Raw genomic sequence first — 26,715 nt, forward strand, 5'->3', positions numbered from 1 at the left:
ATAAATAAGTGAGCAACGCTGTGAAAGATAGTGAAAGAACGCCAGACAGCTGCAACGGCTCGGGCACGGCCTAAAGTTAGATGAGGGATAAAGATCTCTCTCTCTCTCAAATTTTCCTAATACCCATCATTAGAGCTCGCCTCTGCTCGTAGTACACCACCCCCACCCCACTTTAACCCATTTTGGGCGGGAACCCCTTTTGGCGTTATGCTTTAGCTATTGAAAAATAGCAGATCTACAAGCTCATAGCTACAAGCTTGTAGGTCTGCTATTCTTTTTAAATTGAGCACCACTAATACAGAAACATGTCAGAAAACTGAATTTAGACGTTTTTTATTTATTTTCGACGTCAGGCCTAAATGGATTAACAGCAGTCTTCTGAAGGCCCTGGCAGCTGCATCCCCCGCTCGGAGCGACACAGAAATGCTACTTTCCCACCGCTGGCTTGCAACAACATTTTGGGATTTCTTTTTTGCACGGTGCTCCGGAATGAATCGGTGGTGGGGGGATAATGGGCCCTGTTAAAAGCCGCAGCTGGAGGGGTAGCGAGTCAGCCGTCTCCATCCCCGGGGCCACCAACCGCATCTCAGTTTCCCCTCCTTCCCTCTAATCGCTTGTTCCTCTCCTTAAAAAGAAAAAAAAAAGCTACGTCCCTTAGCCGCTCTCTTTCTCGGTCTAAAGCCATCCAGTCGTCGTTTGCTCGTTTTTTTCCTTCTCTGTCTAATACGGTGTAGGTTTTTCGCGGCCCCTTTCCCTCCCCTCAAACTCCCGCCTTGCCTCTCCTTCTCTCTCCAATGCTCATTTGCTCGGCAGCTCTCTCTTTCCCAGGCTAATAGCCTCTAATGAGCGCGCAGAGGAGCCACACCGCATGCCAGGACCTCTCCGCTGTGATGCACGGGGGAAATATCTAGGCTAACCGCCCCCTCAACAGCAGCTAATGGAAATGAGAACATTGCACAGGCATTCAGGAGGCACACAGTAGTAGGAGGCACACACATTAACACTTTTCTCTCGCTCTGGCTTTCTCCTTTGTGCTCTCACCTGGCGCCTCCATCTTCACCTCCGTTCTCCTCCTCCTCCTGTGTTAGTCTCTGCAGGGAGCCACTTAGCCACTTTAGGTGATCTTTCCAAGCCTCCCGGGACATCTCTGAAAGGAGAGAGACGTGCAAATATGGAGACACGTTGCAACACAATTTGTTTTCTTTTTCAATCAATCATCAACCGCATGAATCACACACAGTGTACCATGATGAATGAACTTTCCAGAGAACACACGCAAATCGCCCCTCTACCTACTGTGCTTTAAATACATTTTATGGAATCCCTCTGGATGATCAGAATGAGAGTATTTTCCCAGGCCGACGATAATGTTGTTTGTTACATTGTTTATACCACCACCACCGATGTCCCTATACTCCACCCAGGGGGGGGGGACGCACAAATCGAGGTGAAACTTTAGGCCTTCCACTGTCCCTGTCCCCTGGTGAAAAATAGCCGCTCATCCCGTCCACAAGACTGATAATTAACTGTGGAGCTCTGGCCGGACGCCAGCGTGTCCCTAAATGCCCCCCCCCCCCCCCACCCCTCCATTCATGTAAATCAGGGCTGACTACAGGGCTGGTCTGGGCACGCACTGATAAGCACCGCTGGGCCCTCGCTGTCATCCACCTCCGCAGTGGCACAACGCTACCTACACAACACTAACAGTGCCGAGAAACGCACACTCACTTTCTGGTCATTTCAGGGTTTTTTTTTAATGAGCAGATTAAATAAAAGGTCAGTTGGTCTATTTGTCTACAATGATCGATGGTGCTCGTTTAGGTTGCATACAGGAAGGTAAATGGCAGCAAATATTAAATCTCTGTGCATTCTCACGGGAGCAAAGCGGGTGAGAAATTCTCTTAAAACGCCTAGTTTCAGAAAAAGCCTCACTTCCGTTCACCAATCAATCAAAAATATTGATCTAATGTGAAAACAGTGACGGGTGTTAACTACCTGCTATCGATCTATGGAACACAGACAGCCATTCATTCTGCTGGAGGCCCACCCTGTTTACACAGTTAAAGGAAACCCAGAAGGGAGGTTCTTTCTCATAATACCAGGTGCCCGTTGGAATGATGCAAGTTGGAAATGTATGCCCCACCCAGTGTCCCTTTTATGCCCATATATGGAGTTATTTGTCAGGCATGCCCAAATATGGAGTCCATGCAGATGTCAGAACACATTTGTGATGTCAGAACAGGCCAGCTCCATATACTGTAGACAAATTCAGAAATGGGTCTCATGGTCGCAGCAAACGTATTTCCTGAAGGCGGAGACGACATATCTGTGGTGTAAACAGTCGGCTCTTCTACTACATTGAATGGTAGAGTGACTGATGTTAAGTCTGCTCAAACGTTACTCTTTTAGCTGCTTTTTACTAACACTAACTTAACAAAGTTGCCCAGAACATTGGGATGAACCTGTGTAGTTTATGGCTGCTCCAACAGTAGTGGAAATCAACTTTGGAGAGAAACGGAATGTCAAAAAATACACCGCGCGGTGGCTGAGACCAGAGCCATAGAGTAACGGTTGAGACGAAGCAGTGAAAGGTCCTGAAAGATACATGTCAGTACCCAATACCCAATCTTTCTGTTGTATGAACACAAGGCTGTTGTACTTTATACCTCGAGGTATAAAGTACAGTAAAAAGCAGGTAAAAGAGTAACGTTTGAGCAGACTAACATCAGTCACTCTACCGTTCAATGCAGTAGAAGACTGTGTATTCCACCTAGAGGAAATATGTTCGCTGCGACCATGAGACCTGTTTCTGAATTTGTCTATAATGGAGCCCGGTTCTGGACAACCGTGGGTCCGACCCACCCAGTTATTATGTCTGTGTCCCTTTTATGCCCATATACTGTATGGAGTTCTTTGTCAGGCATGCCCAAATATGGAGTCTATGCAGAATGAAGTCAGAACCAGGTCAGAACAGGACAGCTCCATATGGAGATCAGGTCCAGAGCCCGGGCAGAGGCCTTTTGTGGCGCATTTATAGTTAGACAAGGACACTGCATAGGCATCATAACAGAGGGTACACACACACACACACACACACACACACACACACACACACACACACACACACAAACACACACACACACACACACACACAATGCATAATTTGTTTTTGCAAAAACGCTCAAACTTTCTTCTTTCCGTCCTTGATCTCCTTCCCCCAACACCCTCCCTCCCTTCTTCCATTTATTGTAATTTTTGGAGATTTTTTTTTTTAAACTGTTATGTGACAATAAAGTTGATTCTATACACACCTGATGGTTGGGTTAGAAGAGGAACCAGCAGTTTGCGTGGGGCATTTGGGAAGAAGGCTTTCAGGGACCCCTGAAACAACACAATACGGCCATTACTGCTGTATTTCTAAATTCATTCCCCTGTGCAATTCTCATTGAACTCACAAATTCAGCACACAATACCGTATTCGGCACTGCAGCAGCAATAAGACAACACTTTGACAGGAGGGCTATTATACCTCATTGATGTAGTGTGTGCTAAAGTGTAATGTTGTGTGTACTAGGCAACGTTTAGTGCAGCATGAATGCCTCCTTGTAGAAAATGTTTGTGCTACACAAATAGTCGCTGCCATCTAGTGGTTAAAGCATAGCGTAGCTTTACAACAGGGATTCTACTACCTGACACTTCAGGCTAGGTGAATGAACCACCAGATGGACCAGTGGTTCTCAACCTTTTCAAGCTGCGGCCCCCAAAAAATAATGGAATTGTAGGAGTTGAGGCATTACATTAATTAAGTTTGACTCGGTTCGACTGATAAATATTGAGAACATTTGGCCAATGTTTCACGTATTTCATGTAGTTTTACTTACTTTTGATAGCAATGGTCTATTTGTTAATTACTTTTGATGCAGTAATGGTCATTTATGTGTTTCTTTTTAGGCATTAAAAAGATCCTTACAGTGTGCTGCCTGATCTACACAGTCTGGTTGGTTGGTGACCTCCAGGTGTACCTGAGACTGCAGCAGTGTCCGTTCCCTGAGGAAACAGATGGTGAAGGAGCTGAGCAGTGACCGCAAAGCCTGACTCCCTTCCACCTGCTTCAGGATGGACCTACAGGACACACACACACACACACACACACACACACACACACACACACACACACACACAGTATTTAAGTACAGTATTTGAGTAAATTGACTTTCTCCCACTGCTAGTTTTAGTCCCCTACACTGGGAACCACAGTTCAAACAGATGCCATAATGTCCATGTAGCTACCGTACATACCAGAGGTGCTAAAAAATATAGTGAATACAAAAAACAAAGTCACAGTATGACTTTAAAATGACACAGAAACTACATTATTACACTCACCTGAAAATGTCATTCACCACCAAGAACAGTGAGCAGTGTACAGAACAAGCTTTAGGCTGGAACACACAAAAACAGGGATTCATCACTTTAGGCTCACTATATTCGTTTAACCATGTATTTGACACACAAACTCGCACACACGCCTGAAGATCCACCTTTCAGGCCAGCCCAAGCGAGAGGAAATTATCCTTCACCCTTAAACAGTTATCAGCTTTTTTTGTTGTTATTGATGATATTGAATTTTGTTTTTATTCTTCATGTCATGTCTATGAATTTGCATAGGGCCTAAATGGAGTTTTTGTGGAATAAGTGTTTGACTGTACTCTGTTGCTGTTTTTACATTTATGTCTAATTATTTTATATAATCCAACTATTGAATCAATCGATTCAATTGATTGATTAATCAATCAAACGCACACACGCACGCACGCACGCACGCACTCTCAACAACTCCAGTGGTTCTCAACCTGCTTTTTGGAGGGTCCCCGGGTGACAGTGAAGTGACAATTTTCTGTTAAGACTTGTTTTAATACCTCAACGAAAAAGAAAGAAAGAAAAGAAAAAGATCACCAACAAACTATACTATAAAAACTGGCGAAATTGCCAAACAATCAGAAAGAGTGAAATTGTGAAACTAGACGATCTATGCTGCGAGGCGTACTGTAATTGTAAGGCTGTCAATCTTCTATTTTCACAATATTTATCTGTGGAACAAAGATAAACTAAATGTAACTCATACATTTCCATGTGCTTGTCAGGGTGGGGGGTTCCTAGTTCAAATATTATGATTATTTTGGGGGTTCATGGACTGAAAAGGTTTAGAACCAATGCACTAGACTAGACAGATGAAACGCGGAGAAAAATGAGAAAATATGCAATATCAAACCCCATTGAAAGCTTTGAGCACTTTGTCTTCATTACTACATCTACAGTAAACTTACTGTACCATTTATCTACTGTAAATAGAGACTTGAAAGGTCTGCTTTATTGTTAACAGCACCACTGGGTGTCACTGTTGCTACATCAGCCAACATCTGCCAAAGTTCTATCCTATCTGTTCTCCCAGTTGGGTTATCGCTCAAATCATCTCTCTCCTTCCATCATTCTTTCAGTCTTGCTCGCACACCACACCACACCACACCAACACACACACACACACACACACACACACACACACACACACACACACACACACACACACACACACACACACACACACACACACACACACACACACACACACACACACACACACACACACACACACACACACACACACGTAAAGCCGAAGCGAAGTCATACCTCATCAAACAACTGTTTTGCTCGCCAAAACAAGATCTTTCAAATGAAGCAGCGCATTTTTCCACTTTAAACTTCCAGAGAGCACCACCATCATACGACGAGGTTTAAATGAGGTCTTAACGCGGGCCCGTCATGTGTTTTACATTTAACACATTCTAAAAACGCCCCTGCACAAACATTCACCAGCTGCAGTGTACATGCCTGCCTCCCACTCCACGTTCATACATGGAGCACAAAAAAAAAACGTCTAATTATTCTCCGGCTATCATCTCGCTCGTATGGTGTGGGAGGGCAGTAGTAAATGGAAGTCCCTGTTCTCTCTGTTTTTCCAGGCTCCCTTTTAGAGGTACCGTATACACGGCTTACTATAGGGAGAACACATGTAGATTACCCCCGTCGCTTTGATCCTGCAGCATGACACATCATGTATAATACGTGTAATAATTTGTGTGCCTAAAGAGATAGGAAGTATAAGCTGCTAAGGGCTCCCGTGTCAGGACTCACGTGTACCTCTGCTGGCATTGGATTGAGTCACACGACAGAGGCCTTCTCTCCCTCTACTGTGTGCTAAGTAATACTATGGCCACTCTGCTGTAAAGAAATACATAAAAAGATACTGATTTGTGCATTAAGTTTCTTATAAAGGGACAACATTCTACAAATGTAGCCACTTAGAGCAGTGTTTCTCAACATACATTTCAATGAGCTCCAGTTTGATAAGCATTTAGAGCCCGCAATTGATATTTTTACCAGTATTAGTCCCGTCTGGACTCTGTGTGACAGTCCCATAACATACATGCGAATGATTTAGCCTGGAACCGCGGCCCGCCTCAAGGACAGGACATCCACAATTCCACCTCAGAAGCACAAGCACTGCAGCAAGAAGTGGCATTACTGTACAGCTATGTCTCCTTATTGTCTCCACCAGGCCGAAGGCATGGGGAGAGAGTATGTTTATTATTGTCTCCACCAGGCCGAAGGCATGGGGAGAGAGTATGTTTTATTGTCTCCACCAGGCCGAAGGCATGGGGAGAGAGTATGTTTATTATTGTCTCCACCAGGCCGAAGGCATGGGGAGAGAGTATGTTTATTATTGTCTCCACCAGGCAGAAGGCATGGGGAGAGAGTATGTTATTGTCTCCACCAGGCCAAAGGCATGGGGAGAGAGTATGTTTTATTGTCTCCACCAGGCCGAAGGCATGGGGAGAGAGTATGTTTTATTGTCTCCACCAGGCCGAAGGCATGGGGAGAGAGTATGTTTTGCACTCCTTCCTTCCTTCCTTCCTTCCTTCCTTCCTTCCTTCCTTCCTTCCTTCCTTCCTTCCTTCCTTCCTTCCTTCCTTCCTTCCTTCCTTCCTTCCTTCCTTCCTTCCTTCCTTCCTTCCTTCCTTCCTTCCTTCCTTCCTTCCTTCCTTCCTTCCTTCCTTCCTTCCTTCCTTCCTTCCTTCCGTCCGTTACCAGCTAATCTCCGGCACCGTTGGCCAGATCCATGCCAAACTTTACACACACTCCCTGACTCTCTGCACCAAATATTCCTCAACGGCCTGTTATAGCGCCACCATGAGGCCGATTTAGGCAAAACACATTCTGTAGATTACTCATACACATTTTATCCATACATCACACAATTCGGTATACAATATCTCCATAGTTATGTGATCAACACGCATCTGCACCATTTCCCATCTTCCATCCTGATTGGCTAAGATTGGCTTCCAAAGCTCACATGATTGGTCCGTTTCGAACAAAATGCCACAAATCACAAACAGTGTGCAATTTCCGTGAAATTATACACGCACATTTCCACTAGGCCACGGACGACATGCCACTCATTTTGTTCAAAATCAGCCTCACGGTGGCGCTATAACAGGGCAATTCCTGCTTTTACCTATAACGGCATCGATCTGTATACAACTTATATATGCGCACTCCCTAGAGGCCATGGAAAAACATTTTCCCTGCATCCCTCCACATCTGCCGGTTATAGCGCGTTATGAGGCCGTTTTCTGCAAAACACATTGTTAGTCGCACAGATTTCATCCAAATCTCACGCAAATCTACACATGATCTCTGTAGTCATGTGATCAAGACGAGTCTGTTTTTTTTTTTTCAGATTCTACACTGATTGGCTAAGATTGCCTTCCAAGGTTTTCAAGAGTGGCCTGTTTTGTACGGGCTGCACATGTCCTGCTCATCCATAATTCTATCCTCAGAGATGCTATGAGTGATTTGGCTCTGCATTTCCTCAACAAAATGAAGAAAATTGTTGCAAAAACCCCCCCACAAAAACATGTTTATATTACTCCTAAACATTTTTCCAAACATCACACACACTCCTATATCCTACTGGTGGAGACCTGTGCCCAGAAGGGAACTTTTACTAGTTACATATATTTTGGTGCTACTGTAAAACTGCTGTCGCCCGGTCACATAAAGGACCAGCCCCTGTCATAGTGAAGTCAATCAGAGCAAACAGAACCCCCTGGTGTTTCTGCGATGTTATTACAACACTAACATTATTCTCCATCAGCTCGCCATCTTCCTTCATAGGACTGCTGAACGACTTTCAAGGCCACTCAGTTTTAGGAAATAATGTGTGTCTGTGTGTGTATAGACAGACATATCAAAATGATGTGATTAAGTGTATATCAGCGTCATAGTCCATTGTCCAATACATGCAGCTGTACCAGGTCCTGCACACACACACACACACGTATCTGTGTGTGTGTATATATGTGCCATCATGGTTTCCCCCTAGTGAAAACAGATGGGATTTTTAGCATCCTCTGTACCTTACCGCTAACACTTCAAGGAGGTCAATTACACCATGCAGCAAACATCCTGTTTTTTGGCAGCCGGGCCCAGGAAGTGAGTGTTTATTGTTATTGGACCCGTGTCTCGCTGGGACACGTGGGGGGGGGGGGGGGGGGGGGGGGGGGGAGGGGGGAGGGTTAGCCCAAAACAGGAATGTGAGCCTAATTTCACGTTTCCCATTTTTGATTGCAGTTTAAACAACCAAGGGAGAGGGAGGCAAAAGGAGAGACAAGCCAGTTGGCGACTATGTTTTTTTTTTTGGTTTCTTTTAAACCCTTTAACACATGCATACTACTCACTCGCACAAACACACACACATAAACATACACATCTGAGATCTAAACAAACCCGAAGGGTTGATGAAACCTAAAACGTATGCCTCCCACCCTCGTTAACAGACACATTGAATATGATGCAATTTCTCAAACAAGTGTGTGTGTGTGTGTGTGTGTGTGTGTGTGTGTGTGTGTGTGTGTGTGTGTGTGTGTGTGTCTGTGTGTGTGTGTGTGTGTGTGTACACACACTAGGAGTGTCCAATCAGAGATGGATGGGGGAGAATAAACAAATAGATACATGACAGTAAAGATAAACACACACACACACACACACACACACACACACACACACACACACGTGAGTGTGGGCACGCGCGCAGACACACACACACACACACACAGACACACAGAGCTGTTTACAAGATCCCGCGTATGCCTCTCCCCCCACCATGCGCAGATGATTACCAGCTCAGAAACTCAAGATGACGGGATCAAGTGTAATCAACGGCACAGTCCTATGCTGTACACATGAAGATCTGTACCAGGTCCTACAGTATAGATGTACATGAAGATCTGTACCAGGTCCTACAGTATAGATGTACATGAAGATCTGTACAAGGTCCTACAGTATAGATGTACATGAAGATCTGTACCAGGTCCTACAGTATAGATGTACATGAAGATCTGTACCAGGTCCTACAGTATAGATGTACATGAAGATCTGTACCAGGTCCTACAGTATAGATGTACATGAAGATTTGTACCAGGTCCTACAGTATAGATTGTACATGAAGATCTGTACCAGGTCCTACAGTATAGATGGTACAGTATAGATGTACATGAAGATCTGTACCAGGTCCTACAGTATAGATTGTACAGTATAGATGTACATGAAGATCTGTACCAGGTCCTACAGTATAGATTGGCTCTCTTTGCCTACGAAGGCTAGTTCCATGATATTGATATCCCCTCATCGCTTTTTCAACCTCATGCCATCTGGACAAAGATATACACTATCTTAGCGTGGAAAAAGGTCCGCTTTAGTAGAGTTTTGTCCACTTAGCCATCGTGGCATTAAACAAACTGCCCTGCCGATAGGATGGTTTCTGTGTGGCTCACTGTATTGTCTTGGTGATGTTTTTCTGTGATATATGTTGTTTTGTTGTGGGTGTTTAGAACAGACCTGTGAAGATGAATATCCCTCCGGGGACAATAAAGTTTATTATAATATTTATGTTGCCGTTTCCGTTTCCCCTCATAATCAGAACCACCCCTGAATGGGTAGATATGTCATAAAAACACAACTATTTTTGCTGTTCTCAAAAATAAAATAGGGCAAAAAGGAGTAGTTCACCCAACAAATGACATATTGTCTATCAATTACACACTCCATGAAGCCTTGAATTCACAGAGCTGTTTTTGTTATTGTCACATTCCTGAGCCAATAATTGGACGACAGGGTGGCTGGTCAGTAGGAGACTCAATTGAGACTCCGCTGGTCATCAAAGTTTTGGCTCAAAAAAGAAATCCATGAATTCAAGGCGTCATGGGGTGTGTGATTATTAATTAATAGAAAATAAGTCATATTCTGGGTGAACTACGCCTTTAAGACAGTGGTTAAAATGGTGGTATTGTGTTGCTATAGCGTTTTGTTCCAGTGTCGTCATGTCGGCTTGGCCAATCCAGAGCATCCGCACCACTCTCTCCTCCCATGGATTCCCAGAAGTCAGCGTTAGCACTGCCTCCTGACTGAGCAGGGCCCACATCAGGCTCCCAGAACCTGATGTGAAACCAGGCTGTAGTGTAGTCACTGGTTCCCAGTCTTTTTCTCCTTGGAGCCCGCCCCTTCTTACATCTCCAAAACGCTGAGACACCCCACATGTGCACGCACACACAAACGCAGTGAGGAGACCCTCTCTACTCTCTAAATCGTTGGTTATATCCAATAAATCCATCATCATTTCAGACTTTTTGGACTAATCATTAGCTAAATGATGTTGCAATTAGTCATGGGACAGAGAGTTCAGTGTTTATCTAGCATGGTAGGGATTGTGTAGAACTAGCCAAATGATGTGAGATGCTGTTTGGAGCTAGCCAAATGATGTGAGATGCATGCAGAGCAACACCAAATGGTCAACGAATAGTCTATAAAAGCCCATCAAATACAGAAATGGGAGTTTTCCGTGAGGTTTGAGAAAATGAAGAGCACAAATCCCCAGCGTACGTTGAAATGAGTAGTCATTAAATGGTAACAGTTTGGTTTCACAGTTTACAAAGCAGCTTAGAGTATATTGAGTGTGCAGTGATATGTAATGCCGGCCGCTATAATGCAGCACAGATGAGTCAAACTGGCTATACTGAGTTAGGATTATATAATTGCTTTCAACTGCAGAAGCCATTTAGCATTGGCTTTTACAATCTAATTTGTGCTGTGGCTGAAAAGGTAAGCATAGTACAATATACAACATTCTACATACAGTACAAATAAAGTGAACAAAACATCACCCACCAGTAGTGAGTGTGACAGTTTCTGCTCCATGCTGTGTGGTGTAGTGAGAGCAGACTCCACCAGGCTGAGTACTGCCCCCTCCAGGCTGGGCAGATCATGACACCAAAGAGAAATTATAGCCCGCTCCTCCAGGACCAAGCACTGGCTGAAAACACAAGTATTATTCAATCCAAGTGCAGTGGTGGAGAAAATACTCAAATGTTTTACTTAAAAAAAACGTTTTAGAATATTTAGTTTGTAGGTTTTCTGAGCTCAATTGCACGCAAAAAACCTGAATTTGTCTGGGGTTTTCTGGCTCAGACAAGTGCTCTGATTTTCCTGCTGTTTGTGACGTCACAGCCTGAAAATCCCATATATGTCAATGGGATTTTCCAGCAGATGTCACTGTTTTCACTGTTTCTCCTGTTTTCATTGCAGCTCAAAAAGGCTTCCAAACCACAAACCACAGAAAATCCACTGAATGTTCAGGTTCAGGTTCTTTGGGTGTAATTGAGGTCATAAAACCTAAAAGAAAAAACCCTAACCCTAAATGAAAATTAATGTCATGAAACCTTTAAGTAAAAAGTATCAGTACTGCAATGTAGAACTACTCCGTTACACGTAAAAGTCCGGAATTCAAAATGTACTTGAGTAAAAGTACAAAAGTATTGGCGTCCAAATGTATGTGCCATTTCAAGTTTTCAAATCATCTTTTGAAAATAGCAGATCCACAAGCTCGCAACGCATTGTGAGCTTTGTAGATATTTTCAAAAGGCTGAAATATATATGGCTGAAGTGGTTACTCTATGTTTTGTCGTAATAATCTGGAATCTATATGTCTGATCAAGTCCCTGAAGCACTTACCTGGAGTAGGCGGAGCTTACAGCATTCAGGAAGTCTTGGCAGAGGGTTTCCCTAACACAGGTCACCGGCCGCTGCAGCAATGCTCCAATGAGAGGTGCTGCCTCAGGACATGTGACCAGTGGAATACAAGCCCGAGATGCAGCCACAACATGGTCACATGAACACCTGCACAGAGGTATTCACATTAGGACAGCCAAGAAAAATGTCGGAGATTACCTTCAATTGATTTCCTGCCGCAGAGAATGACGTGAGAGCAAAATGCTCACCACTGTGTGAATATGGTCAACAATGGTATACAGACCATAGCATCTCTAGCTCTCTTAACCACATGGACCCTAAGTGTCCCTATTCTGGTCATGTCACTTTGTGATACGTTACTTGTAAGTGAGGCAGCGCAATGAGGCCTATAGGGCAGGAGCCTCTCTCCTGTATCTGTAGCGTGAGCCGGCAGCTTGATGTACAAGTACACCCCCTGGACATGACACTAGTATGTGGCAGCGACCCAATCCAACTCTTGGTGCTGAGTGCCAATCAGGGAGGCATAGTGGGTCCCATTATGCTTGTAGAGCGGCTATAATCGCTATTTGACAGTAATAAGTGTCAAAGTATAGTGTTTTAAGTGGTTAAATTTAAAGATGCGAAATTCATAAAATGTTCTATTAAAACACATTCTGTACGTAGGACGCCTCAGGCCGTCTTAAGGATTAAAACCGAGCTGAGCCTTAGACGTCGGTGGACGTCCTAGCGCATCCTCAATGATACGGGGCGAGATAAGAATATTCAGAAAAACTTGCATGTTAGTGCGGCGGAAAGAATGACTCGTATCTCCTAATCCAGGGCGCTCTCCGTGGTTATGAACGGATCGATATGCTGGCGCTTCATTTTCTGCTCCTCACCCGTCTCTCCCGCAAAATATGAACGCTTTTTGGATCATATATCGTATAAATTAAAATGATCGCAATGTAAGCTAGCAATGTAAAGTCAACTTTTTTAGTAGATTGTTTCCGGGTCATGGCTTTCAGAGTAAAAGCGCTGAGACAACCCCGGCCACCCAGAGCTCCTATTTTGAAGCACTTCCGGCACTGATAGTGTTAAACCAAATTAGAAGAGAAGACTTCTTGAGTTTTGAGAATGTGGTTAGAATGCTGTTGAAAGGACTTAATCTATGCTGGACCTGTGGCCAACAAATATTATGTGGGGAGTAGTGTTGATTTTGACAGCAAATATTGATTTAGTTTTAGTCATATTGAAACTTTTTTTTAGTTGACAAATTATCATAAGATGTTATTTTGGCGGGTCCGTGAAGGCGTAATGCCTGATTTTACACATGGTTGCATGCTGAAAATAGCCAATCTACAAGCTCGTAGCACGACGCGTTGCGAGCTTGTCGGTTTTCAGAGGGAGCACAACACCCGAGCCCAACCAAACATAAAATGACTTGTCTTTTAGTTCTACTGGATCTCTTCTCCACTAGTCCCTCCGTAACATTTTAATCAAGTTTTTCATTATTTTGCCAGTGACGAAAAAAAATTCTTCTGAGTTTTAGTACCTCTGATTCGTAGTAGCCAGAGTGCTGCAGTTCTTCCCAATCTCCCCCAGCAGCAGCCCCACCATCTGAGGAGTCAGGAAGAGGACAGGTGCCATGATGATGCATTGCAAACTGAGACCAATAGAGGGTATGCGCATGCTTAAAGTGAATGGCACATCGAGTGGCAAATCGAGTGGCAAAGCAACATGCAAAGTAAGTTTAACATTGTTTAACGTTGTTTAATGCAATCAGATAGGACTTTTCTGTTTTGATGCATGGGTTGTCACGGCCAGAAAGTCGTTTTTTGCCACTCAGTAGGCATTCCTGCATAACTTCAGAGTTTGATGATGATGTCAAGCGCATACCCTCTATACAAATGCACTGAAATCGACGACGACAGACTGAGACAAAGCGTTCTGAACAGTCGATAGCAGAGATCCAGTACCTTCCTCAGAACTCTGAGATGGTATTCTGTTGACGGGAAGCCCATGTGCTTCACCAACGCCTGCGTCTCGGTGCCATCCTCTTCTGTAGCGAGCTGACACAACACATTCTGCAGGGGAGAGTGGGCAACACAACGTGCAGCGGATTATTGGTACTTTACGAGTACAGTACATCTTAAACGGCGGACGAGACTTTGATTCGTCCCATGATTCATAACATCAAAGCTAATTAGTTACTGTAAGTATAGGATGACTCTGCTATTGGCCTTCGCTGTGTTTGAACCACACGAAGAGCGATTACAAAATGGAGAATGTATGGACAGCATATGAGAAACATCAAAAATGAACATTCGGGGGGCCCTTGGTGTTTTAACAAGCATATTTCAGAAGGGGCCTCATCATACACTGATAAACTAGACTAATAAACCCAGCTGATTCTGGTCTGGGAATAACTAGTCATAATGAGGGAACAAAGAGAGTGGGCACCAGACTCTTACAGTAAGTCGAAGCTTGGCTAAATCTTACACCAGTGCTTCTCAACCTTTTTAACATGGCGCAGCGCACATTTCAAAGACCACTTTGAGGTGGAGAGCGCATCATCACGGATGGATTTCACTAGATTTTAATGATGCTGAAGTAAGTTACACAACATTTTCTTTAGAAAGCGTATGCATGAGCATTTTCCGAGCGCAAAGAGTGGGCCCTTATACCATCACTGAAGAACCACAGTCTTGTAACGCGGGCCTCAAAGTTCCTGAAATGTTACGAGTTAACATTTGGCAACCGATTCTCACATTAGGACTCCCTCACTGTAGTGATGGAAAGTAAGTAACCACAAAAGACCTATGCCTTTAAGTCAGTACATTATCTTGAAGCTTTGAGACAAGTGGTAGCTTCTACAGTCATTCAATCAAAACATTGATTCATTGGTTACAAAAGTTGAAAGGTGTGTCTACATATATAGTCCAACAGTACCAGATGAGGCTCCACATCTTCAGTACACATCTGTTTCTGAAACTATAATAGACCAACAACACAGAGGGAAGTGCCACGCTGCACAGAGCAGAATGAAAAAGGACAAATCCCTTGCCGATTGCCGATAAAGAGAGAAAATCAGTCACATACAGTGAGATGGAGAAAGCAAAACAGAGAGGGAGGGTGGGAGAGCGAGAGAGGCTAGATGTGGTAAGAGAGAGACAGAGAAAACACAAACGAAAATGAGAAGAGAGCGAGGAGGGAACCAAAAAATCCCTAGGAGAGGAGTTGTGCAGTACTGGTGGTGGGTCTCTGTGGTTTCTCTGGCCGGGCTCTACAGCACGCTAAGATGCTTACCCTCCACAACAACCCCAATCACTACCATGTGATCTCCCTCAAACCCTGCACATTCAGTGCTTACAAAACCACTCACACTTATCCCACCCTGGGCAAGGAAGCGCAGTGGGGCCAGGGACAGAGAGAGAGAGAGAGAGAGAGAGAGAGAGAGAGAGAGAGAGAGGGAAAGGCTGTTTGAGGGAACGGCAGAGGGAGAATGGAACGCATCAGAACGGCCACATTTTGAAGGGAAAGAAAAGGGTGTGGTCAACAGGAATGGAGTATTGGTGAAGATAATTCAGGTCAAAAGCCATCTGTCCTTCTCTCCTTGAAAGAAGTAACCAAGCTGGGGTTTTTTGGGGGGGGGGGGGGGGGGGGCATGGACATGCTGCTGGCATAAAAATTACCCTTCCATAAATCTAAAATTAAAACAGAAGATGTAAAAGAAAAAAGAAAAGAAAAGTGGACTAGGCAGGACTTGTGCTGGTTTTGATGGGTGCCTCTGACTGCTGTTAACAATTACTAAAGCCATGATCAAATTCTCCCAAAACCAATAAAGGGCTCAAGTATAGCCTGGAACAGTTAAGACTGCAGAGACGCAAACCAAGAAAACATGGAGCGGAGTGAGGGGAAAGGGAAAGTAGAAAATATCACAACTTATGTATGTAGTCAACTGGGTTGAGTATGCCCTCATTAACCTTGTCTCACTAGAAAACTAATTCTACAAAATGTGTATGTAAATGTAATTATCTCCTCAATCATTTACTACACAAGTGTCATCGCTGTTTAAATAAACTTAAGGCAGAGGGGAGAACATAACATTTGAGATTAGGGGTACAAGCAACAATTAATCAAACTAATCAATCAATTGATGGGGGGACTAAAATGTATACTGTATGTATGCGTTTCTTTTTCAAAACGTTTAAAATAATGTATAAAATAGGGCTTAAGTGGTAAATCAGATAAATCAATTTAGTAAATTATATTAGAATAAAAAACACAAATAAATCCCACTTCAAGATTATTCAATTCATTGAAAAAGTAATGAATGAAATAATTGCTAAGAAATCAGTCAAATAGTTGCAGCACTACTGTAGTTGAATTGCGTGTCAGTCAGTTGGGGCCGTTAAACGTTGGACCACACAGAAGGAATAAATGAGTTGAACCAAAGAGAACAATTTCACTGAATGCCGCTCTCACAAATAAAAAACCAAAGAGGGACAGACAGAGGAAATGTGAGATGAAACAGATGAAAAAACCAACCAAAGAAAATGTTGCCTGAAACCCGGAAAAGAGCCAGAGTGGCTCGCAGGCCCCGAGCCCTTTGCCCTGTGTGCACACATCAAAACCCCACTGTCCCTCAGTCCTCTAATATTACACCCCTACTTTTCTTTATCTGTCATCTCCTGCGGGATCACACCATGTTACTATGGTACTGTGTGGTCCCCCCGCCCCGACTGCCATGGTAGGATGGAGGAAAACAGACCAAACTGATCTAAAGACTAAAACTTGCGTAGCCCTCAGCTATGCGGCTCAGCCCAGCACCCATCAAACACAGCCAGAAGACTCAGATGTGGAGAGAGGGAGGCAGCGGAGAGCGCGGGAAGAAGGGGCGGGTGGAGGGATGAGACCCAGAGCGGGAGGAAGAAGGGGCGGGTGGAGGGATGAGACCCAGAGCGGGAGGAAGAAGGGGCGGGTGGAGGGATGAGACCCAGAGCGGGAGGAAGAAGCCGGGTGCTCTCACCACATCTCTCATAATTAAGAGGGAAGAAATTAAGACATGGCTGCTGACGCAGTGTAGCGCGACAGAACGTGCATATCCTGCACATGAATGTACATGCAAACATGCAAGCATGCAAGCATATACGCGGCAGTGTTTAAATGCTACTTAACGCTAGACCATGAGCCCATTACGGCGGCAGCGAGACAACAATGCTGGGGAGACGGATCAGACAGGGCTAACAGAAAACAGGCTGTATTCTGCATTCCAGGACAAACGGCAACAACACGACAGACACGCAGGGACAGACGCAGAGAGAGAGACGGACCATCTCTAGCCTAAAACCATACAGCTGCCCTGTTCTCCCAGAATGTCTGATCTGTGGCGAAGATGCAGCTTTTTTATGTGTGCTTCCCTCAATACTTCATCATCTTACAGAGACAAAGTATCAATCATTAACAGAGACTAGAGACTTCTATGGAATGGAGAGAAGCAAGAGGAGCTAGAGTTCCGTTTTGAACACTTTTATCCAGTGCCATAACGTATTCATGCGTATACAGTACTTTCAGTCAGACCCAAACTCTGTCCGAGTCTGTGCCATACTACAGTATATGTTATCTGTTGCACACATTGCAGCGTCATATGATGCTATACGTTTTTGGATGCTCGTCAACAATGTCATAGAACTGTTGGCACGAAAGAAAGCATTAAGCAATCATTATTTAAGCAACATCTGGTTCATCTCAATGAGACTCAGGGTGCCATTTTGAAGATCCGTTTTACAATGGGGTAATACATAAATTGCCCTCGCTCTGCGCACAATCGTATTATGAAAGGCATATCGGCCCGTGTTGAACGCACACACATATGGCATACGGCGTTCCTGAATATTTTAGCATTGTGGGAGTGTCCATATGTTAATTATTTTCGCTTTGCGCAATTTGCTATTAAGCCCCTTGACCTAAAAACACTCTGACCACCTCATAAACGCAAAAAGCACTGTTTGATTTTACACTTGAGCGGCTCTGGGAGGCTGCTGGAGTGTTGCCATGTCTGTTTATTATAAGCGGCTTCTTTTTCTGTAAAGTTGCTTGTAAATATTGGTAGTTGACTAGTTGTACTAGTTGTGGTTGCTTTTCTTGTTTCTAAAGTGGTTATTTGGGCTTTTCTCCTAATGTTGTTTAAACCAGTGATCCTCACACAGCACATTCCCATGTCAAGGATCCCCAGATGAATGCATTTGCCCAACTAAGGAAGATTACTTTTGAAAATAGCAGATCTATACCAGCTCACAATGCATCACATTCATTCATTAAAACTATGAACTCTGACTGCAGGGGGATATATATAATGATCATTATAACAATGTGCAAGAACATATTTAAAAAGAAGGAAGAACTTGGACAATCAAAATATGTTTTTTTATTTTAATGTGGTGTCATTAAAATTAATCTGGATATGGCAGACTCACTATCTAGAAAAAAACATGGCACTTCATTTAAAATAGGTTACAGACCCCTGTTATATGCGCTTATTTTTATAGACCTATTTACTTGTTTCTATGAGACATGGCAACAGCCTCTTTTTGCGTCTTTTTTTTGTAAAATGTTGAGATTAGAAACGGCCATAATTCTTTCATTTCTCAACCTTAAAAATAAATAAAAACATCTCCATAATCATTGGAAAGTTTGCTTCTTCAAAAGTCTTCTTCAATAAAATGCTACGAGCGAAGACCATATACCATCGGGGCCACAGGCACAGCATTAAGCAGCAGCATTCAAATCATTCTTTCATGACTTGAATGAAATAAAATATAATAAACGTTATTTTACTGGTGTTTTTCAATAGAAACAAATTATTTTGAGGCATAAAGGTGACAGCATGCAGTGCAATAGGAATAATTAACCCAAATGTGACAAAGTCATGTCATGTCTTCTATGATGCCAGCCTGAAGAAATGTAATACCACGATCCCCAAAGTGCGCATTCCGTCATCAGCTGACTGGTAAAGAGAATAGTACGGACATGTTGATTGGGTACGTCTCAAACACGCCTTAAACACACCCATGACTAATTCAAGGCCGTTTTGCGCAATCCACGGGGTGTCGAAAGCGCTTCTTAACATGCCCAAAATTGCAATATGACATACAACACGCCCCCGGGCCCCAGCTCATAAAACTGTAATATTATATGTCATATTATATGAATTGCTTAATGGAGCCCTCAGTGTCATTTAGCGATACAAACCCTCTGGTGCACCTTTCCTATGTCTGTCCAACGGCCGCCACTCGCATATCTCTTCTCTGACACAGGCACGCAATGTGGAGCTGAGCGAGGCTATGGAAGAATGTAATGTAACTACACACCATTCCCTCATCCCAGTACAACCATACGCACACACACCCACACGCGTGCACACACCCACACACAACACCATACCACGCACACATGCACTCCACTTCCCCAGTTATAGGTCAAAGACCATCTGGAAATTCAAAGTTTACTTTAAAGGCACTGTTTTAATTATCAAGACGTTTTATTAGATGAGAAATTAATCAAAAGAATACAAACACAAAGTTAATCTGGACGAAACGTGAGCGCTCCATATTGTTTATCAAAAGCCATCTGTGTGAACCCTGTGAAAGTTTAAAATCCTCCTCTCTCGCGTCTCCGTCCCTCTATTCTGTGCGTGTTAAAAACAGTAACTTCACACAGTGAGAAGTATCAGCTAACGCTGGTAAAAAGAAAATTAAGTCTTTCATCCGTTCTGTGGGTGACAACTGACACTGAAACAGTAAATAGTTCTAATTTGCGTTTCAAAATATGGTTTACGGCTTTGGGCAAAAGCTTTAGAGGTCCAGTCAAGGTCCTTAATCATCCATTTGCCATTGAAGCAGAGATACAGAGAGCTGGAAGGAGAAGTCCCATTAAAGACAAATTAGACAGAAAATTACTTCAACAGCCTAAAAACGAGTCGAAGAGTGATTCTGTCAAGTTGTTGGGGTCGTGACAACAGAGTCCTACATCAAAGCTGTTTAGGCCTAATTAGCACATAAACTGCATAAGATGATATGTTGTTGCTGTCGAGTCGAAACCTTGTATCACCAAACATTTAATGTATTTCCTAAATGAATGCCTTACTTCTTCGTACAAGAGTGTCGCACAGAAGAAGAGAAAATAGCTGATCTATAAGCTCACGACACATTGTGAGATTGTACCGTCTGTAGACAGATATTTTTGCTTTTCGTGAGGGCTTAAGTCTGTCTGTAGGTTTTTTTAGAAATACTGTATTTAACTAATGAAAATATTTGAATAAGTGCTTGAAATAACTACAGTACATTAGACCTATTGGAATACAGGCTATTTTTCCATGTCCTTAACCCATTTTGGGTGGGAACCCCTTTTGGTGTTAGCATTATGTTATGCTTTAGCTATTGAAAAATAGCAGATCTACAAGCTCATAGCGCGCCACCGAGTGGCATGCTACGAGCTTGTAGATCTGCTATTTTTGAAAGCACGACTGACATGGAAACATAGCTTTTTCAGAAAACTGTCAGGATGTAGAAGACATTTTCAGAATTTGATCTCAGGTCAAAATAAGAGTAACGGCTTTGGACACGTTTTCCGATTGATATGTGATGAATGCATGGAAAGGGGGGGTGTCGAGAAGTGGGGCTGTAATAGAGAAGCAGAATGATGTCACTGCCAATATAATACGTAGGCGGCGATTATGTTATCTCAGAATCTCATAATATGAGATTCAATGTGCTTTCTATTGGAGTTTTTTTCTTTTTCTTTTCTTTAAAATAGGGATTAAAGCTAAAATGATGATTCAGTGGTGGTGATATAAAATTGCAAACATTCCAGACTGGATCTATGAATTGTGATCAGGATTTTTTTTTAATATTAAATGCAATAGAAAGTTTTAATTAGAAAAAACTAAATAAAACATGCTGTCGAGTTTCAGAATGTTATACTGCAATAACTGCACAATGACAGAATCGCTTTGTTCGCTTTCGCTTAAAAGAGTAACTTTGAGAGTTGAGACCTGTTTCACTGTGCAATGTACAGTAAGTCAATGAGGAGAATATTGAGGAAATCTCTCCAATATTTGGAGTTAAATTATGGCAAGGAAACTACACAACCCAAACGTCTACCAAGTGATTAAAACCAGTAAAAGAAAACACTAATGCCATATCACGATATTAGGATATCCAAAATCCCAGACAATATCTAGGCTCACACTGTACCACAATATTGATATAATGTAATATCACCCAGCCCATATTGCTTACATAATCACTCTACAAAAAGTAATGAGAACTTGCCCCACCTCTGTTTTAAATCATGTCTCCAGTTTTTTATAGTAAAACACTTCCCGTAATGCGCATAACCCTCGATCGTCACTGTAAGTGTTCATAAGAGTGTTCATTGTTTTCTTTTTGCGTTTGTTTTTAGATTTTTATGGCCATTTGCACCAAAAAACACATTATGACAAAAAATGCTGACAAAAGATGAGTGAATGATGCATGTGTATCCCATTTACTAGACCTTGTGAAAAAGCCAACCCTAATTGGACTCAAACTTTTACCCATCTATCATGACTCTAAATGAAAGGCATATTAACAGAGATGGAGTATCTCCAGTCCGTACCCTAATCCACTGGTTGGCCTTCCTCTCCACCGCATTGCTTGGTTCCTCAGAGTGCAGACACCACATGCTCTGGAACAGCAGGCTGCGACCCTCAGCTGGAAAACAGCGCCACACAATTCATGTACACACAAAACAGATGTCAATCCTGTAGTCAAAAGAGAGACTGTCAATATGTTCACAGGTTTTGTTGGGGCGTTACGACAACTTGGATCATACAATAATGACAGCCTGCTTGTTGATCCTAAAGTGCAAAAGGCCAGAGCATCAATTTTGCTCTGGCCAGTTTATGTTCAAACGGTTGCCATTTTTGTTCTTATGGACGTTTGGCCACCATGTGAATAAAAACCATGGTTGCACTTAGGCCTGGGCAATACATTGATATTATATAAATACTGTGATATTAGATTAGATATTGTCTGTGATGTTGGGTGTGGTTTTATGATAATATGAGATATGTGGTTGACTTTTCGGAGCTCACCATCAGCAATGACACAGGGGTTCCAGCAGAGTCGGCCCAGGACCTGGCCTAGGAACGGCAGCCTCCTCATAGCCTCTGTGGTGGAGCTCTAAAGGAGAAGGAGGCACAGGCATCCAGGTTCAGATTAATGTGCATTCAATAGCTGCACTAACCCATTTAGGCCTGACGTCGAAATTTAAAAGAATTCTTCTAAATCCTCCAGTTTTCTGAAATAAATATTTTCACGATTTTCAAAAATAGCAGACCTACAAGCTCGTAGCGGGCCACTCGGTGGCGATTTTGTATTGACTTGGGTCATTGGTTATTATTTTCCGCCCAAAACACTGTACATTTATGTGTTAAAAAGTTGTATTCATGTGCATCCACCCAGCTCTGGACACACCCAGAAGTTCCACCCAGTCTCACAAAGCATTGTCACAACAACAATGCAGGTGTAATTAGCTGCAACAAATAGCGTTTTACATAAATGGATTAAACATATTTTCAGTTGGGTTCTCCTGAGGACCTCTACAGTTACAAGGGGTGTCACTCCCTACATCCCCAGAGTGATGAGCTGATAGAGCAATTCAAATCACACATCCTTCCAGCAGGCTTCCAGCTGAAGGACTGGGACCTCCTCCACCTGTCCTTTTTCCTTTGTGCACCCCTGATGACGGATGCCAGTAGATCTCATGTTCAGACTGGAGCCGGAGGAGGGACCTTCTACAGCGGATAGCTCTCTCCATGAGACACCAGAGATAGCACCTCCGGCCTTTTTTTGGTGCATGGCAGCAAGACCCCTGTGGTTGGTTGGGGTGGGGGGGGGGCTTGTGTGGTGTGCATTGGACAAGGCAGGGACTTCCCAGCATGCCTCGGGGAGCACACACGTTTTTGATTATTGTTTTATTGTCACTGAATTAAGTTGTTTACCATATGAATGTGTTGGGTGTGGAATTTATGTGTTGTATTGTGTTATATTATAATTGACTTTATATGTGTCAGACCATAGGGATAGGGTTATATGTGGGGAGCACCCCACTCCATTATGTGGTCAGCATTTGAGCTGGAGACACATTTCATGTTAGTGTTATAAAAGAGTATCCCTAATCCCTATCAAAAGTCATCATGACTTCCTTTCTCCATTGGTTTTATGTTCTATAAATGAATTAGCTTTGTGGATATAGTCTTTTTATGTGAATGTATGTCCCTTGAAATGTTTTAGTGAAGCAGACAAGCCTTTTCTTTTCCAAAAGAAGTGGCAGCCGTGTAGAAGCTAGTGCAGAAATGTATTCTCAATAACAATATAATAGAATATGTCAATGCAACTAGCAGATCTGCAGTAGTTGGAGGTGGTCCCCCTCTCCCTACTCTTCCATTTAGAAATGTCTACCCTGGTGTCAGGTAGGGCACCTATGTGTCAATAAACGTTATTTGAAACAGACGGCACACCGTGGACACTAAATGTACTGCCATCTTTATTGTAGTTCAGACATCGTTGCAATTACCCCCCTCTGTTGGGAGAGAGAGAGACAACGGACAAACATGCTTTAGATGCTTGAGCCGAGTTAGTTATATAAAGGAAACATCCACAGGAGTGTGGTGCTTGTGTAGCCAAATTAAATGTTTCATTTATTACAGTGGCTATAGTGAGATATAAACGGAACAGAACAATGAGCGAAGGTGGTGAAGTTGATGTGTGCGCCCTGGTGGCTGGTTGAATGTGCTTTAATGCTCTGTGTGTGTGTGTGTGTGTGTGTGTGTGTGTGTGTGTATGTCTCTGTGTATAAGCTTTTAGGTTACACAGGTCTGTAGACCAAGACTGCATCGGGCTAGTGGCCGAGACGTCGACAAGTACACTTCAGACAGAACAAAGGGATCTAGTGGCGGTCACAGAGACTAGCACAAGATATGTCATAGAATTGCAGATGAGTGATTTACAGTAATCACTTACTGACATCCCTATTTTGGGGATGCCAGGACACAGGCTGACATTTTCAAAATAATGTGTTATTGTGTTATTATGTGTATATTATCTGCTAAGAATTAATGTATATAGGGCAAGGGTTTTCAGGTGGTATGTGGACCAATCACCAATGTACGTATTGCATGTGGTCCTTGAACGTGCATTCACTCATTTAGTAAAGTGAATGCAGACCACAACGGTTTTTGTGTGATATGAGGACATTATCATCACCATCAGTGTTCATTTAATGAGTGTGTTTCAATTCAATTCAGTTCATTGCCACAGATGGTCAAGGGGCACATGTATAAAACACAGTCCCTTATGAAGTTCTGCATGAGTTGTCAGGCAGAATTCCCAGAGCTTACAGTAAAAGCTAAATGGTTTTGTTAGAATATTTTTTCCACTCTGGCATACCTAATGCATACCGAATAAGTACAGGTCTAGGTTAGAGCCAGAAAATGGCATGAGCAACACGAGAAAAAACCTAATCCTGAGCCCATATCCCATTCCCCACCTAACACAACAGTGGTCCCAAGGTTGATCCCTGACATAGGGCATAATAAATAAAATAATAAAAACAATGACATTATTGTAAGCTTAGGATTTTCACAAAATTTGTGAGAGTATAATTTACAATATTATCATTACTACTGTATATTTACTGTTTATTGTGGCAGTAAAGGGAAAAAAGAACACAGGTCCAACTCATGGACACATGCAAGACGTCCAAGAGACAATTCAAAAGGTGTGCGATTAGAGACAAGGCAGAGAGTGCGATGTTCTCACCACAACTTCAGCAGTGAGTGAGCCGTACACAGAACAGATCAAAGGGGCGAGGTGTTCCTAGATTGAGCTCTGTTTGGAGGTGCTATAAATTTTACAGTGTGTTTGTACGTGTACGTGCCCAGTACCCCCACATGCGCCCATGTGTCCTGTTTACGCACATACGTGCATGTATAGAATATATTCAGCCCCATAACAACAACAGACCATATCATACATCGCACCATCGGGCCAATTAAAAGTCTACAACAGCACAGCTTCGAGGCAGAAGCCCAAGCCCAGACCCCATCGAAATCTGACATATGCCCGTTTTTAATTGAAGCAGTGTGCTATTGCTGAAACAAAGGAGATGCTGGCTGTTTCACTGCGGCACGCAGACCATGGAGGCTTTGGTGGTGGGAAGGCAGGATATGATAGGCAGCCATAAGAGACTCTTAAATGGCATAATGATCCCCGGGGCCAGGACCATCTGTTTGGAGTATGCAGATTAAAAATGTGTGAAATATTACTGGCATCTTCATGATGTGCTGTGAGGTTGCGCTGTCAGAGGTAAATTGGGTCAGGGGTAGAATAAATCAAGGACAAAAATGGGAGAAAGAAGTTAGACTACAGTTACAGTAGAACAAATTTGACATTATGGGTGTAGGTATATTAGAGCACGACCGACATATCGGTCAGGCCAATATATTACTATACAAATAATAATACAAATACTGTGTTACGCAGCCAATGTGCCCCATTGTGTTCCCACTTTAAACACGCCGTCCTTGTTTTGTGCATAGCATTATAGGTAACAAGCAAACAACTTTCAAAGATATAGCAGATCTATTAGCTCACTGTCAGTCACATCTAACCTGACGCTGCCAGATGAGGGCGGTATTGGGTAACCATGTTCCCCAACACAGCACTCATCTGGGATCTCTCAGGCAGTTGAGCTGACAAAAATCCGTTCCGTACCGGACCAATCAGCGTGAGCTAAGGGCGGGATATGTGCGAAACCGGACGTGAAGCTATATAGACACGTCAATATGATTGGTTGTGTTTGCACGCCCACACGGTGATAGACAGACGGTCCCATCCAATCATCTACCAAGTATCTTGAAAAAAAGGAACAGCCCCGTCATCGAATTTGCTTCCGCGATCCCAGATCCCAATAAGCTGTGAAACAAATTTGTGTAGCAAGCTTCTTGGATCTGGCAGCGTCAGGTTAAGTCACATCAGGATAGGCTTAAAACTTCAGTTTATGTATATTATATAAGATATTATGTATATACTTGTTTGCTTGTTCATCATATAAAGTTAAATGTTCGTTTCATATCTTGAAGTTTAATATACCCCCAAAAATGTATTAGTATTTATTTGTATTTATTTGTTTGCTAATTCCCTACGTTTTTCAAAATAAATATACCGTACTAGACCGGTGCCCGGCTGTAGACCATGAGTCTGTAACGATGGAAGTTGGAGATCCATGCCCCACCCGGCTATGCAATACCTGTTGTACCCGTGTCAGAGTACCCGTTCCACCCATCTGTCTGTGTCCCTTTTATGCCCATATATGGAGACTTCTGTATCTGTCTCTCTGTGTCCCTTTATTCCTATATATGGAGTTCTGTGTCAGGCATGCCCAAATATGTAGTGTTGTGGTGTCAGGCATGCCCAAATATGTAGTGTTGTGGTGTCAGGCATGCCCAAATATGTAGTGTTGTGGTGTCAGGCACGCCCAAATATG

The 26,715-nt window shown here is 43.0% G+C and overlaps 1 protein-coding gene across 2 annotated transcripts in view; it reads right to left on the reverse strand.

The window, feature by feature from the left end:
• fancc (FA complementation group C) overlaps positions 1 to 26,715 on the reverse strand; it is a 39,131-nt gene that overhangs the window by 5,742 nt on the left and 6,674 nt on the right. For both annotated transcript variants that reach the window (XM_083783093.1, XM_083783092.1), the window contains exons 3-12: positions 22,262 to 22,349; positions 21,784 to 21,878; positions 14,103 to 14,210; positions 13,679 to 13,743; positions 12,130 to 12,294; positions 11,287 to 11,431; positions 4,387 to 4,442; positions 4,023 to 4,122; positions 3,312 to 3,381; positions 1,042 to 1,147 (exon numbers count right to left, since the gene is read on the reverse strand). In XM_083783093.1, the coding sequence (XP_083639219.1) occupies positions 1,042 to 1,147; positions 3,312 to 3,381; positions 4,023 to 4,122; positions 4,387 to 4,442; positions 11,287 to 11,431; positions 12,130 to 12,294; positions 13,679 to 13,743; positions 14,103 to 14,210; positions 21,784 to 21,878; positions 22,262 to 22,349 (998 nt within the window). The remainder of the gene's footprint in view (positions 1 to 1,041; positions 1,148 to 3,311; positions 3,382 to 4,022; positions 4,123 to 4,386; positions 4,443 to 11,286; positions 11,432 to 12,129; positions 12,295 to 13,678; positions 13,744 to 14,102; positions 14,211 to 21,783; positions 21,879 to 22,261; positions 22,350 to 26,715) is intronic.

The sequence above is a fragment of the Protomyctophum parallelum genome, assembly GCF_964188405.1.
Source record: "Protomyctophum parallelum genome assembly, chromosome: 15".
Taxonomy (NCBI): Eukaryota; Metazoa; Chordata; class Actinopteri; order Myctophiformes; family Myctophidae; genus Protomyctophum; species Protomyctophum parallelum.